The sequence below is a fragment of the Primulina tabacum genome, chromosome 1 (genome assembly GCF_025594145.1).
Source record: "Primulina tabacum isolate GXHZ01 chromosome 1, ASM2559414v2, whole genome shotgun sequence".
Taxonomy (NCBI): domain Eukaryota; kingdom Viridiplantae; phylum Streptophyta; class Magnoliopsida; order Lamiales; family Gesneriaceae; genus Primulina; species Primulina tabacum.
Genome location: NC_134550.1, coordinates 50015149 through 50032006, shown reverse-complemented (window position 1 = coordinate 50032006; position 16858 = coordinate 50015149). Strand labels below are relative to the sequence as shown.

Here is a 16858-nt window from a genome sequence, read left to right as displayed (position 1 = left end):
CTTGACTAGGGGTGGGATCGGGTAGGGACCCGTCCCGTAACTATCATACCCAATCTCCGTCTCGATAAAAATTGAGAATATTTTTTTTCCCCTATCCCGTACCCGACAAGTGTAGGGACCCGAATGTTCGGGATCCCGTCGGGTAGGGATGTGATATCCTGAATTTTTTTTTTTGAGATGGAAGATTCTTGGGTTTTCTTCTTCTATGCCTTGCAACAGGGTGATATTCAAGCCCAAACCCAAAATTAAATATTCATTTAACCTAATTGTTAATGATATTTATAAAAAGACTCATAATTAGTTATAAGATAATACCAAATCATATTCATGATTTTTTTGTTTTTAAATTATTGTCTAAAAATTAGACTTATATTATTTAACATAAATATATCACTAAATTTTATTTTACGAACACTTATTGTTAATTGGGGTATTACAATGTTAATTATAATTATATTAATAATTAAAAATAATATAAAATTTAATAATATTTTTTCGGGTTGGGACGGGAATCTCGTCGGGAGGAGATTATATACTCTATCCTTCTTCCGAAATAAATCGGGACTGGAAAAATCCCGAACCTGCGGGTCGGGACATAATCGGGTCGGGAAATTTGCGGGAAGGGAATGGGATGGGAATCGGGTAGGGTCGGGAATTTCGGGTTTTTTGCCAGCCCTAGATAATAAGACATAAAATAAGCCAAGGAAAATGAATCTAGAATAATCAAATATATAGATGATTTTTGTTTGATTTATATATTGTATAATACTCAATCAAGAACAGTAAGACTTCATATCTCGTTGTTGAAGTGTTGTTTAATTATCAAAACTAGGGGAGACTGATTTACCATCCCGGCTGGCCCCATGGCGGTGGCCATCCCTATCTCCGCCGTTAGAGCTTCATCAGTTGACACCCAGAAGAGACTGCGTTACAATCCCCATCGTACATATCCAAAGAAACCGGACTCTCTAACCGCCGTACCAACGGCCATTTCAACCATCATACCTCTTAAAAACATCGCGAGTATATCCATTTCGGATCTACTCAAGCGCGATATTTATAAAACTGGTCAAGGTAATTCTTTGTTTTATTTTTTTTGCTTGGTTCACGGTGTTTCTTAATTAGGCAAATTAAAAGTAATGCGATATCGAGGAGCTTATAATTCCTGCGAGCTTGTGATATGTTTTTTGCCTAGCACAATTCATTTGCTTGTGTCCTGCTCTTAAAGTTGATATCTTTGGTGATTATTGAGTTTTTTGTGTGGCCCTATTGGAGATAGGTGACACATATTTGGGTTATGAGACATGGTTGCCTACACCCCCAAAAGTGGAGAAGCCGCGGTCTGTGTTCAATCCCGCATTATTGGCTTATATTGGTGATTGCATTTATGAGGTAAGCATATGATTGCTAGGAATGTGCTGAAATTCAGTGTAAAAGAAAGTTTTTGTTATGTTCCTCTTTGAGGTGATATTGCTTTTCTTAGCTTGAAAAATGAGATATAATTAAATTTCAACATTCTGGCTCTTCAAATCGAACTGAAAAAAGAGTTCGAGTATGTTTGTAACAAAGATTTAATCGGCTTAGAAGATGTTCAAAGAGAGTACCGATTTATGGATCGAGGAAAATGAATTGTTTGGTAAAATTTTACTATGTTAACATTATTAGCTCTTTGCCTATCACAGTGTTCTTACTTTAAAAAAGTTTTAAAATGTTGCAGATTATGAATCTGAAAGTCAAAAAGTTCCTTTGATTTGTTTAGTAGTTACTTAGGTTTGCATATCTTATTCTAACTTGTTCAGTTTTTTAGATCAAGTGTTAGGGTTGCCCTTTCTTGGATATTGTTGGTTTGATAATCTTTACCCTCCACTCTTGTTTTGGTAACAGCTATATGCTCGAACGCACTTTTTGTTACCACCTTTAGATATAGAGGAATTTAACAATCGAGTCATGGCTGTGGTGCGTTGTGAAGCTCAGGTATGTCTACCAGATTCTAATGTTTGAGGTTTCAAAAGGGTTTGCTTTTTGCTGGCCATGTATTGAAAGCCCTACTTCATTTCAACAATCAATGTTTCTATATCCAGAGTTATTGTCCCTTTGCATTCACTCTTGTCATTTAAAAAAAAATATAGAATGTCTTTCTTTTATTAAATATATTCTGAGGTATTTCAAATTGCTGCTAGTTATTTTACTTGGTGCTAGAGTGCTTCTTGAATTTATAGTTGCGGTTTCGGTTTCAAGCATTTGCTTGTTATCGGTGGTCTTACATTGCTGTAGCCATAAGCTGACCTTTAAATTTAGGTCCATCTACCTATATGACAAACTTACCTTTTAATTTTGATGTTATACCTGGCTGTGTCTCTCTTTTTTGTTCTGACATTTGGTTTCATGTCAGACACCTTCTTTCCAGATATTAAGGAAGTTGCTGTAGGCATTGTTCACATTGCATCACGCCCAAACTTGCCTTATAGAATGTCCTATACATTTCATCTACATGAGTGACAAAATGAAAAGTTAATTGTTGCTTTCGCCTTTGTGTCTAATGGAGAATATTTATATCATATATATATGCGTCGCAGATTAACATTTATTTTCCTAAATAAGGAACCTTATGTTCTCATTTTCTTTACCATTTTCATTGAAGAATGTTGATGAATATGTTTACTTTGAATTGTGTGCTGGCTCAAACCAAATCTATCTGTTTTATGATGTATTTCATTGAATTTAATTCGAAAAAGGAAATAGAAACACAATGTTATAAATCTGTGATAATACTTGTGCTACAACAATATGTGGTTTTCAACAGATGTGTTGGCAGCTAAGTATTTCTCTGCGTTACATTTATTCTGTTGAGTACGGACTTTCAGAAGATTTTAAGTTAAAAGAATCAGGTGTACCTTTCATGTTTCAGGATGCGATGCTGCAGAAACTTATAAGCGATGACTTTTTATCAAAAGAAGAGAGGTTGGAACTATGGCTCATTGCATCTTTTTCTTATTTTACACATTTGTATTTGTCACCATTCTTCATGAAGAAAGCATCTGACCACTTCATAAGCCGAACCGAAGTCTGCCACTGATCTCAGAAAAATCCAAGAGTGGCTGAAATTACTAGCACACAGAAATTGAATTTAGACATATATATCTCAATAGTTTCCCTTTTAACGATTTTCCCACAATTTCTTGTTCATTTATTGGATCCTCCATGTAAATATTGTTCCGTTATCGCCTAAAGTTGTGTAATAATGTATTTGAATGCCAATGTCCTTGGTGGGGATTTCCATTTTGATTCGGTCTAACAAGAGGTAAGCAATTTGAGAACTTTGCAAAAGATTTGGGATTGCCTGATTTAATTCTTCTTTCTATTATTTTATGTGAATTTGCTTCATGTGCTGCTGATACTTGCTTTATTTTTTAACGTATAAGAAGTCATTATATCCGTTCTAAAAGGATAAAAAATCTTAAAGTAAAAAGTTGTGATTTATAAGGAGAACTGTAAAACTTTTTTGAGTTGCTGGCAGGAAGCAGTTGGTTCTACTTATACTCAAACAAATGGACTGTGGAACATGTAATTGTCTATGGATTGTATCTTACGTTCTTGAACATAAAATATTTGGTCTGTGTGATGATTAATTAATGCCTTTTGATGTGAGTTATTGTTAAGTCCTTCCATCTTATAAGCAGGGATGTGCTACGCTGGGGGAAAAACATCGCCTCTGCTAAAACAAGAACAAAGAAGCGAGCAGGTGTGGCAGTTTACAATAGGGCATCTTCATTGGAGACGCTTGTGAGTTTTATTCTACCTTATGATTTTTTTGGCCTTTTTTCCATTATCATTACTGCAGTAAAAGTGTGTTTTGATATAGATGGTTACATCGTATTAGTTATATCCATTAGAGAAAATGGTGTCCACTCTTTATTGGAAAATTTGATTGATCCACTGGGGCAACTTCGTAATTTAAACCCTGCATCAACTTGTGTAAATATGAATCGGAAATTCTAGGATGGATTCGAGTCCGGCCTCATGAACAAGACTACATCATTTGTCATGCTATTAAAGAGGTTCCTTTTCATTTCAAACATGTAAATTTCCAAAGAACATTGATTTTCTCAGGATGTTATGATGAAACAAACATAAGTTCTTGGACTAGCAAGTTAATTCATCTTGCTAAAAGAGGATTTGTTATTAGTTTGCATCGACTTCATTCATGTTGTATACTTGTTATTTTTGCCATCCTTTTCAAGCTTCTGACCATACTCCAACTCAAACTGTGAGCTGTTTTGAGTAATTTGATCGTGAAAATATAAAAATAGAAACATGGAGATCCCAATCTCTCAAATAAGATACATTTTCAATTTACACATAACTTGTATTAATTTACATATGACTTCCCTAAAATATATTATTAAACTGTCATCCCCAATGAAATTCAATTCTTAAGTCCACCACCAAGAGTGATTGATGTTTTTTTATGTGATATATTGCAGATTGGTTATTTGTACCTAACAAATGTGCAACGGTTGGAAGATATAATGCAAAAGTTGGGTTTCTCTAGTGAGGCTTCTACCATGTTGCCACAAGAAAAATGAGGCAGTAATTTGACTACTATTCTGGTGATTTGATTTACTGTGTCATAGTCTATTCAGTAGCAAAAATATGGGTATTGATTGGATAATGAGTATTGTTATTCCTCCTTTTCAAACTGAAACTTGGAAGAAAAAAAATAGTGTATATTATTTTTTTTCCTTTTTCTGAAAACGTAGGGTCTCCCTTCACCTGGATATGCTAAATCATCCTGTTAGTATTTAGTGTGAAGGATGAGGTTAAATCTTTGCATCTTCTCACCTATGGCTCAACGGATTGCAAGGAGCGTAATTATTGAGAGAGAGATTCTTGATTGCAATAATTGTTTATTTAGGTAAAATAATCGAAATGGTGTTTGATTTGAGTTGTAATGTTATTCTAGTTATAACTTTTGGTAAAATGACAAACATTATATCCTACCATAATAATTAAAGTAAAAAATAGCTATGTTATCATTGTATTTCAATTTAGTATCATATCATTCACCATCTATTCTTACGAGCCAAACTTATGAGCCAAACGATATTTTTGAGTTGGAATGTTGGATGATTTTTTTTTTCTTTTATGTTTTGTATTTAGTTAGAATATGAGATGATTTTGATTCACATTAGATGTTGGTTTTGTTTTAGATATAAATATATCATTCCTTTTAAGATTAATTTGCATTGGCGAATACATCGTGAAATTTTTCATCATTCTATGTACGTTGTCAAGTACATAAAAAGAAGGAAACAAGATATGTAAATACATTAGATGTGAAATTACATACAGTAGAGTTATGTGTAAATATTTTATTAGAAATATAAAGTAAAAGTAATCAAATGTTTATTTTGGGACTGAAAATTTCGCATTATATCGATGAAGTTTAATTAGACATTAAAACAAATTGTTATTTATGTTGTATGGAATAAGAAATTATATTTGATGTGTATATGTATGAGATATATGATAGTTAATATAGTATTTGATTTGAGATATTTATGGTTCATGGTATGAGATATATAGTATGTAGATAAGTAATATTTTGTAATAATAAAATAAATAGTAAATGATAGTTAATATATTGTTTGATTTGATTGATTAAATTTGAGATAATATGATATTATCATTTTGTCATTGTTGAAAATATTAATAGAATATTAATAATATTATTTATTAAGGGTAATATCGTAATTTTATATTATTGATTTGATTGATGTGAGATAAATTATTACGAATTTGATTGATGTGAAATAAATAATTAATAATTTGATTAATCGAGATAAATAATATTTCTACAAAACAAGTGATATGATAGGACTATTTATATTAGTATTTATAAGTACTTGAACCAAACAGTACCTAAAATCACTCCATTTTATTAAATACACTCCAATTTTTTACAACATAAATGGACAATGTTACCCTTTGATTGTTCTTTTTTGGTAAATTTATTAATGGTCTCAATTCCTAAAATAAATTAATAAAATTTATTCGCATTATCTGACACAAATGATTCAAAATCCACAAGTGGTTACGTATTTACCATCGATGTTGGTGCTATATCATGGAAGTCTTCTAAGCAAACTTGTATTGCTCGATCCCCAATGAAATCGAAATTTATAGCTTTGGACAAAGCTGGAGAAAAAGCTGAGTGGTTTCGAAGTTTCTTAGAAGAAATCTCATGTTGGAATAAGCATGTGTCTTCAATAATAGTTCATGGTGATAGTCAATCAACAATTGGAAGTACACAAACTAGTATGTATAATGATAAGTCTCGACACATCCATCGTAGATATAATACCATATGACAGTTGATCTCTAATGACATTATCTCCATTGCTATGTACAATCAAAGGAGAATCTTGTAAATGTATTTACAAAATGTATACCGATAGATCAAATGAAATGTGTATCTAGAGGAATTGGATTAAAACCCCAAAATTTAATCTTATAGTGGAAACCCAACCTATTTGACTGGAGGTCCCAAGATCTAGGTTTAAAATGAACAATTAATTTACGAGATTGATAGAAACACCATGTAAAAATATCTAGCATATTCATGTGATAAAGGGTATTGCCCACAAAATGAGTATGAAGCTACATATTTACCTTCAATGATTCATAAGACATAGTAATAAGTATGCTAGAGTATAGTGTGATACTCTTCTAAGAGATCACCAACATGAGTGCGAAGTGTGGCCGCTTCAAAGATGGAAAGCACTCACGGAATCAAGCGGTGTCCATGATCGAAATGGACACGACAGTGAAAATTTAATGAACGTTAGAAATTTTATTGTGTAAATATAATTGTCTTGATTTACATAGAACGACGCGGATATATAGTTCAAGACATCATATTCATTAATTGCCAAGTAAATACTTTTATATCTCACTAAGGAAGGTTCAAATCCAAAAGCTATCTATCTCGATACAATAATATTTTGCTAGAACGATATTTGTCGAGTTAGTATAGTCAAATGCATTAATTTTTATTAATGCGGAGTTGTTGGAAAAATGAGTTTTTTTACTAATTTAGAATCGATAAATAATTCGAACGATTTGCGCAACTTAATGTGGGGTTGTTGGAAAAATGAGTTTTTTTACTAATTAGAATCGATAAATAATTCGAACGATTTGCGCAACGAACATAATTTTTCTCGATTATCAGTTAAGATGAATGAAAAATTAATTAATAGTTCTTAAATATTAATTCGAATTTTATCGACCGGAAAAAATATAATCAAAAATATTATATTTATTGTTATATATTATTTTTAATAGTTCATAAATATTAATTCGAATTTTATCGACCGAAAAAAATGTAATCGAAAATATTATATATATTGTTATATATTATAATATATATAATTCACACGACAATTCAAAATTGAACTGCCGTGTGAATTGTGTTAGAGTAGATGTCCTGCAAGCCAATTGTTGACTATGGATTTTATTGACTCAGTTGTAATAAGCAATCTTTATTTAAATATAATTCATTATTTCATGGTTTGTTATTTCTTTATATGTATACCCATGATATCAAATATAGATAAAGACATTGATTATATTTTAATACAAATGAATCGTAAATTGATGTTGAAACTCATTTGTAAACACTGTATGATCTAAAGCCGCCTAAAACATGGATAAAGGTCGCTTGAGCTCGAGACTAGCATCTGTGATGTTGTGTACCTCATTTCTTGGTAAGGGCATAGAGATGTCCAAACATGTAGATGAGTAGTCATATGATGATTATACCGAACAAACCTCCCTCGGACTTTCCAAGTGGTTATCATTCATCGAGATGACAAGTCTGTGGTTATGATTGTACACCATTAGTCCTTACGACCCGGGAAAACACTGAGGCTCTATATGCTAGGGCTGTGCTTTGACTCGTTTACCGGCTCCAGGAGAGTAATCAGGTGACGAGGTTGGGTACAGTTGCGACACATGTAGGAGCCAGTGTATTGTAGTCGGGGATTCACCGCTCACCTAGAGGTATGAATATCCTATGTGATATGATGAAATAATAGTGCGTGAATATCTGGTCAGAGTATGAGATGTACATTGGAAAAGGAGTTCTCAAATAGTACACGCGATGCCACTATTTATTGTGTCACATAGTTATCGAATTCTTATACAACCCTCGATGAACCAATGGTTGCAGATTCGATCGAGATATATGAGATGAAGGGACCCGTACTGTACATTAATCATAATCGACTGATTCTTGCAGGCACTATCAGTGATACCTAGGGAATCATGGGGCGATGCTACTAGACGCTCTTACCATGATTCGATGAGTTTAATCAAAAATATGATTTCTGACATTCTCATTATCAATTGTTGATACATAGAATGAGGCAAATTATGGTAAGCCCGAATAAAGGATTATGTCCTGAATCACAAAGAGTTGTGAACCCACGACTAGCTGTATCCCTGAACCATTGAGGGTCGCACAAGCACTGGATTATTTGTTCCCGTTGAGAGAATAAATTCAAGAAGTTGAATTTATTTATGATATAGTAAATTCAAGGAGTTAAATTTATGATAATTAAATTTTGAGAAAAATAAATTCAAGGAGTTGAATTTATGAGATAGTAAATTCAAGAAGTTGAATTTATGAAATTTGGACATAATAAATTTAAGGAGTTGAATTTATAAAATTTGAGAATTTAATTTATTAAACTAAAAAGTTGAGTTTATTAAATATTAAATTTTGGAGGTGATAAATTCAAGGAGTTGAATTTATAATTTAAATATTAAATTCAAATGTTAAATTTATAATGAATATAAATTAAATGTAATGGGTGTATGTATTATAGGCTTGTAGGAGTACAAAACCAACATACAAATTATTAAAGTTCTTAATTGGGCTTTAAAAATAATTAATTAATTAATTAAATTGGACTAGATTAATTAATTGATTAAGTTCATTAAGTGTTTGATTTAATTAATGTGCCCTAAGTTTATATATATATATAAATATATATATAAATACAGTTTTGATATCCTGCACACCTACCGTGCACACCTTTGTGAGCACCGATGAGGTGTCACTCACCCATTGGATGCGCAATTTTTCTATATTTCATCACATCCAATGGGCGAGTGACACCTCATCGGTTCTTACAAATGCGTGCACGGTAGGTGTGCAGGATATCAAAACTGTATATAAATATATATATATATTTGTATTAGGTTTGATGTTAATTAATTAACTCTCATAATTTGAAAACCCTAGCTTCCATTTGACACCAAATTTTCGAAAACTCTCCCCTCTCCTCTCAAAGAATTTCGGCCACCCTCTCTTGAAAGAAGGGTTGAGTCGCCTCTCGTTTTTTATCTCCAACGTTGAAACTTCTTCCAAATATTCTAGTGCTATTTGGAAGAGGAACAAATCTTCCATTCGTGGACTTGATAGAAGGATTGAAGGAAGGAGTTCTTGAAGAAAGTTCGTAAAAAATTAATCAAGAGCTATATCCGCCTATACCGGATTAGTTGGAGCCAAGTAATTTAATTCACTAAAGGTATAATTCTAACACCCTATGAATGTTTTGATCGTAAAACCATACGAGTGCTCAAATAAATATATTTTGATTCTCAAGATAAAATAAAAAATGTTAAAACTTCCGCTGCGTTTGGTCACAGGAAAATCGATATCCAACCAATTGTGCATGGTGCGGCACCTCAATTAAAGAGGCCCGCATCCATTCACTGACTTGGCCATGAATTGCACCATTTCATGAAACATGTCTTTCGTTCAAAACTTTTTATATTTTATAAATAAGACTATCTCTCATTTGCATCACATCAATTCTTCTTCTTCCTTCTCTCTAATTTAATTCTACATATGAATTTTAAACATTGACACTTAAAATCCAAATTTGCAATATATAAAATTTAGAGTTTAGATTTCATAAGTTTATACCCTTAAAGTCGAGCTTGAAATCTATGAAATTTTTTACAAATGTTCCTTCAAAGTAAATCCACTAGATTTATGAAATCTTTTATATTTACGTGGAATTCTATAGAGTTGAATAGAAATTTATCAATTTCACAAAATCTATTATTTTTTTAAAAAAATAAATTTCTGCATACTCTCTTACATATTTATCTCTAATATTTTTTTGAATAATAAACTCACCAATAATTATACAAAAAAATTAAATTTATTGTATTAATATAATGAATTTTACAATACTGTTGTTTTCTAAATTTCATGTGTGAAAATTTGATTAAATAAATCGAAAAACTATTTATTTATAATATTTTCGGTACGTAAGATATACATTTTTAAATATATTTTATTTTAATGTCGCTGTATGACATAAAAAATAAAGACTTGATCTCTGGTACAATTCGGTGAGACTAACTTCACTAGTTGGAAGGACAAATTGTTTTTCGTACTCACTGAATTGGGAGTTGGATACTTGTTGAGTCAAGACCTGCCCAAAATCCCTGCAACATCTGATAAATACGCTGATGAGATCAAAGCATCATGTAAGAAACGAGAAGAGGACGAAGTTTTGTCATGTCCCAAGATCGGGGTTAGTCGACACTGGTGTTGTTCAACAATCACATAATCGTCAAACTACAAGCCTCGTAGTATAATATAAACCAAACAAGTTTATTTCTCACAATTAATCATTAAATTGTCTTTACAACGTAAAAGAAAATATGTGAAAGCGCTTACAACGAAAACTCAAATAAAACTTAAAACAAACATAAACTACAATGACTCTTATTTTCGTCCATCATTAGCCCCAAAACTGGTCATGTTCTTCTTCCTCTAACTGATCTTCTGGATTGTCCGGGGAGGAAGAGAGGAGAGTAAGAGGTGAATGATATGGTTGTTATTCAGCAAGTGAGGGTAGTTTGAGTACATACATAACAAATACACATGATTTTCGAAAACAACATATCATATCATGCATAACATAATTCGCATAACATATTATGCACATCAACATAAAGATATTTTGGCCTAAGCACTGATATTACTCTACTTTCAATGGTTTACTGATATCAGTCCCTAATTTTTACTCCTCTAAGGGGTGAGACCATATAAAGGTTACAATTCCACCGTGTAAGGGCCATAAGTTATCATGCATTGTGATTCATACTCATATCTAGTTGAATTTTCACAGTGCCAAAAACATACAACAATCATATCAAGAAGAGGTAGAAACAGAACAACTGTGCTCGACCGAAACTTTCAAAAACGGAAGGACGTATAATCGAATACATACTTTTAAATCAAGCCCACTTTCCTTAGATCTGGATGCTAAAAACGTGAAGGGCTACTTCGTTTACCAGGATTTTCGAATCCTTCCTAGATCTGGAGTGCAGCAGAGCTTCGACACTCGGCAGAACTGGGAGAACAAAATCTCGAAATTTCTTGAGAGCACTAGGGAGCAACTTTCGAAAATTTGGTATATTTTTTGAGGTGTGATTTTCGAATGGGAGGCTCCTCTTATTTTTTGAAGAACGTTCGTAGGGATTCACAACAAGAGCTACGTCCGCTAATACCGACGTAGTTGGAGCCAAGTATTCTCCAAATGTATAAATTTTAACACCCTATTAATGTTTATCTTTATTAAAACCATACAAGTGATCAAACAAATATTTTGATTGTCAAAATAAAATAAAAATTTTAAAACTTCCGCTGCGTTAAGGCATGAGAAAACCGAGATCCAACAGCCATGGTACTTGAAAAGGGGAACCATCAAATTGCTATTCACCTTTGGAAATAAAATGATCTGGATGAATGTACTAATGTTTCGGCTGTAAGGAAGAATACTGATTTCTGCAAGTTTGTTGTGCAAGAAGGGTTTAAGACTGTGATAGAAGCGGATAAACTTATACTTTCTAAGAATGTGTGTTTGTAGGACAAGGATACTCATGTGATGAAATGTTCAAACTAAGTATTAATAAATTGATTTTTCTGCCTATATGCTTGAGTCTCTTTTTAATTTATGGCAAGCTCGATTATCTCATGTTAATTTCAAGTCAATTAATTATATCTCAAAGCATGATTTAATTTCTGTCCAAATGAAAACTCTGGAAAGTGTGAAATTTGCACACAATCAAAAAATGACCAGAAAACATTTTCCTAAAAATGAGAGCAATCGAGTCGCTTGAATTAATACATACTAACATATGTGAATTAAATGGACATTTAACTAGAGGCGGAAATAGATACTTTTTAACTTTTATAGATGATCATTCCAAATTCACACATGTTTATATATTGATAACAAAAGATCAAGCATTTGGTGTATTTAAAAGCTACAAAGTCTTGGTTGGAAATAAATTGAGAAGAAATTTAAGATCTTGTGAAGTGATCGCGGTGGTGAATATTTTCCAATCAAATTTACTGCGTTTTGTGATGACACCTTACACCCCTCAACAAAATGGTTTGGCGGAAAGGAAAAATAGAACGTTGGTAGATATGATCCTACGCTTATGCATGCTAGTTTACCAACAAATCTATGGGGAGAGACATTGTTAACATCCTGTCATGTACACAATCGAATTCCATCAAAGAAGACTAAAACTTTTCCATATTTTGAGGTTATGGGGCTGTATAGCCTATTATAGAGTTCCAGATCCTAAAAGGACCAAGTTAGGACCTAGAGCTCTCAAAAGTGTTTTCAAGGGATTTGCTGGAAATTCAAAAGCGTATAAATATTTGTTGGATTCAAACTCTAATACTATTATAGAGTCTAGGGATGTTGAATTTTTAGAAACGCTTTCTTAAGGATTCAATAGTTAATCCACAATCAAACAAAGAAATTCCTAGAGATGTGTGCCAAAACACTAGAATGGATTTTGATTCTTCTTCCAGTAAGAAACAAAAATTTGCAAAACCTCCTAGTGAACCAAGGAGAAGTCAAAGAGCAAGAAGAGAAATGACATCGGGTCCTGATTTTATTTCCTCACAAGCATTGGTCTTTTTGTTGAAGGCAGTAGAGATGAAGTGTCGAATAAAATACCTAATGTTTTGCATTTAGAAGATGATCCAAAAACATATGATGAGGCAATGGCTTCAAAAGATTACAGCTTCTGGAAAGGAGCAATAAATGATGAAATGGATTCCCTTCTCGCAAATGGAACATGGGTGTTGGTTAATCAATCTCTAACTCAAAACCCATTGGTTTTAAATGGGTGTTTAGAAGGAAATATAACACTGATGTTTCTCTACAAACATTCAAAGCGAAACTTACAGCCAAGGGATTTAAACAGAAGGAAGGTGTTGTTTATTTTGACACATATTTTCATGTAGCGAGAACTACTTAAATAAGAGTATTGTTTGCTTTAGCATCAATTTGTAATCTGCATATTCATCTAATGGAGGTGAAAACATTATTTTTAAATGGTGAACTTGATGAGGAAAATTACATGGAATAACCAGAAAGATTCATACTTCCATGGAATGAAAGAAAGTCTTTAATTGGTGAAATCCTTATATGGACTAATGCAAGCCCTTAAACAGTGACATGAAAAATTTGACTTAATGATTTTATCACATGGATTTTGTCATGATAGGGCAGACAAATGTATTTATTCTAACTTTACCAGATATTCTGGTGTGATTATATGTCTGTACGTTGATGACATGTTGATTATAGTAACAAACATGCAAGGAGCGAATAAAACCAAATCTTACTTATGTTCTCAGTTTAAGATGAAAGATTTAGGAGATGTTGATAACATAGTGAGGGTTTTGCTTTGTGTCGGTCACACTAGTAGATAAAGTTCTGTCTAAGTTTAATCACCTAGGAATCATATAAACTAATATCCCATTCGATGTTTCAAACAAATTGGTAGAAAATTTGGGCAGATCCATCATCCAGTTAGACTATGCTAGTGCCATAGATAGTCTAATGTATGCTATGCATTGTACAAGACATGATATTGTCTTTTCTGTTTTCAAACTTTCAAGATACTCTCATAATTCTAGCACTTAACATTGGAGAGCTATTGGAAGAGTTCTCGGATATTTAAAGAAGACTAAGTCATTGGCTTTGTTCCATAACAAGTTTCCCTCTATGCAAGAAGGTTATACATATGCTAGTTGGATAACAAGTGTCAATGGCCGACGTTTGGTTGGATTTTCACTTTGGGTGGAAGAGCCATATCATGGGTCTCGAAGAAACAAACGTGCATTACTCATTCTACAATGGAATCTGAATTCATTGCTTTAGCAACAATAGGCTGAGAAGCGGAATGGCTGAGAAATCTACTACTCTATATTATTACAACAAATGCCAATAGTTTCTTTGCAATGTTATAGTCAAGCAACTATGTCAAAAACATTTAACAAGATTTATAATGGCAAGTCTAGACGTATTGCTTTGAGGCATTAAAATATTAGACAACTAATTTCTGATGGTATTCTAACAATTCTCTTTGTTAGGTCTAGTAAGAACCTAGCTGACCCGTTAACAAAGGGACTCTCAAGAGCTATAATAAAAAAACACTACAACTGCAATGGGTCTAAAACCATTCTGATTTGTCATTAATAACATGAACATTACCTTTCTTATTGCACAACAATTCTAAAGGTTTAATTGTTAACAACAAATTATTAGCGGCGAGTAGCAAGTGCTATAACCAATATAGTACTTATGAAAAGACGTTGAATATAAAGTATTCGTAGTGAAGAAACGAGATTTCAAAGGTCCTTCACCTATGTGAACACAAGAAGTGGTGCCACTTCTATCATAAGTAGGAATAAAACTTTTGCAAGTGTTCATGAATATTCCAGGAGTAGCACAAGGCCATAATATGGTGCTAAAGCTCATGGTGAATATATTAGGGAAATTAATGTTTTGTGTGTATGACATTTCCAATCTTGTCAAATAGAAATTGTGGTTTAAGTTAATAAGCTGCCATATATTTCGACAAGGTTTTGAAGTAAACTTTATACAAGTAGTAGGTTTAAGTCCAAAGACACCTTCTATATGTACAAAAACTTATATTTGATTGCTCGTATCACTGGCTGAGTGGGGAATTGTTGGAAATAGTCAGTGATAACTATATAAAGTAAGTCTCACATTGAAAAAAGGAAAAAGAAATGAAATGCTTATATGTGGAAATGCATCAAACGAAATGTATTTGGGTGTTGAGTAGTGTGGAGGAAATCTCCATTGTTAATTTAACTAGTATTTAACCCGTGCGATGCACGGGATGATATTATTAAAAATTAGTGAAAAATGAATAAGATATTTAAATTAAAAAATAATACAATTATAAAAAATAAAAATAAAAACTATTTTTTTTCTAATTTCAAAAACTTTCTTAAATACAACGCATGTTGATTAATTTTTTTGACAAACAATCATTATCATATATCAAAATTTTAGATCGTGTTAGCCTAAGGCAATGACATGATGCTTATCGTGTGTAGTGTATTAATGTCGGCCATCAACCTTAATACATATTTAATTATTTAATTTTCGATAAGTTATATATTATTATTTTTTAACATGCGATAAAAAAATATTTTTAAATCACATTCAATAAAATCAATGAGAAATATTTTTTAAAAATTCAGTAATTTCGTCTAAATCCATATTCACAAACAATTTTGCGACATGACACGCGTTTGACACATTTGAATGATAACAATAATTTTTTCATCAATATCTTTATCCAGATAGGTTGTGATTTGTTTACAAAATCTTTTCATGATATACACAACAGCCTATTATTCCGAAATAAAAATGAAACATGTGATCATAAGTTGATTATGTATAAATCAGAAAAGTTATTTTATTAACATTTACTATGTCTATTCCAAAACAATGTCAATAAATTTTATAAGGTGTCTTATAATAAGATGATTTCTTTATTTAGAATTGGTTTAATCATTTCCATTACGGGACATTATACTATCATGTATCCGTGAATTTCGTAATATAGAAGAAAATTATCACATTAGTAATGCGTAATAATTAAAATTTTGTACAAATAGAAGAATAAAATTTTTTACTTCTCAATCATGAAAGATAGATTTCAAACTTAATATATCGTTGTTCTCGTTGTTTCCATATATAGGTAGTTCATGACAACGAACAAATCTAAATTTAAACGAACATTACATCTTGGAAGGATTCAACTCATATATGATGGTGAAAAGAGGAGTCATTTCAGAATTCAATTTTGGAGTAGATAAATATAATAAGATAAATAAAATAAAATTGATTTCTAATACACTAAAAAAAAAAAACAGAGGCTAGCGACGGTTTAAACCGTCGCTAAAACCGTTGCCTGGTCCGTAATCGGAGGTCACGTCGCCTTCTATTAACGACAGTTTCTCAATAACCGTAACAAAATAGCGACGGTTTTATTGATAAACACCGTCGCTATGTTAGCGACGATTATATATAAGTCGTCGCTAAATTAAACGACGGTGTTTAACAAAAGAACCGTCGCTATATTAAGCAACGATTGATCTTAACCGTCGCTTAAAAAAGCGACGGGTTTCAAACAAACCATCGCTATATTAAGCGACGGGTTTTAGCAGAACTGTCACTATATTCAGCGACGGTAGATAATAAAACCGTCGCTCAATTAAGCGACGTTTACGTGAGACCCGTCGCTATAATAAGCGACAGTTTTAAAAACTGTCGCTATTAACCGACGTTTTTTGAAATAACCGTCGCTATGTTAGATTTTTTTTTTTAAAATTTCGTTAGATATATAAAAATATTGTCCCGTAAAATTGAAAAAAAATTAACAAAATAATTTGAAAAATGTAATCATTTTAGTAATCTACAAATTTGAT

At 32.2% G+C, this 16858-nt stretch overlaps 1 protein-coding gene across 1 annotated transcript; it reads left to right on the top strand.

Moving 5' to 3' along the window:
* The first annotated feature begins 767 nt into the window (after positions 1–767).
* Positions 768–4841, top strand: LOC142546296 (uncharacterized). Its single transcript, XM_075653942.1, has 6 exons — positions 768–1074; positions 1280–1392; positions 1885–1974; positions 2909–2961; positions 3681–3783; positions 4485–4841. The coding sequence occupies exons 1-6, from the start codon at positions 864–866 to the stop codon at positions 4584–4586; spliced, it is 672 nt and encodes a 223-aa protein (XP_075510057.1). The 5' UTR covers positions 768–863; the 3' UTR covers positions 4587–4841.
* The last annotated feature ends 12017 nt before the right edge of the window (positions 4842–16858 follow it).

What these genes read in the sequence shown, in the direction of transcription:
- LOC142546296 (XM_075653942.1), top strand. Translation starts at nt 864, where the DNA reads ATGGCGGTGGCCATCCCTATCTCCGCCGTTAGAGCTTCATCAGTTGAC. An exon ending in TGGTGCGTTGTGAAGCTCAG is followed by an intron (nt 1,975 to 2,908) that starts GTATGTCTACCA and finishes TTCATGTTTCAG; the next exon opens with GATGCGATGCTGCAGAAACT. An exon ending in CATCTTCATTGGAGACGCTT is followed by an intron (nt 3,784 to 4,484) that starts GTGAGTTTTATT and finishes GATATATTGCAG; the next exon opens with ATTGGTTATTTGTACCTAAC.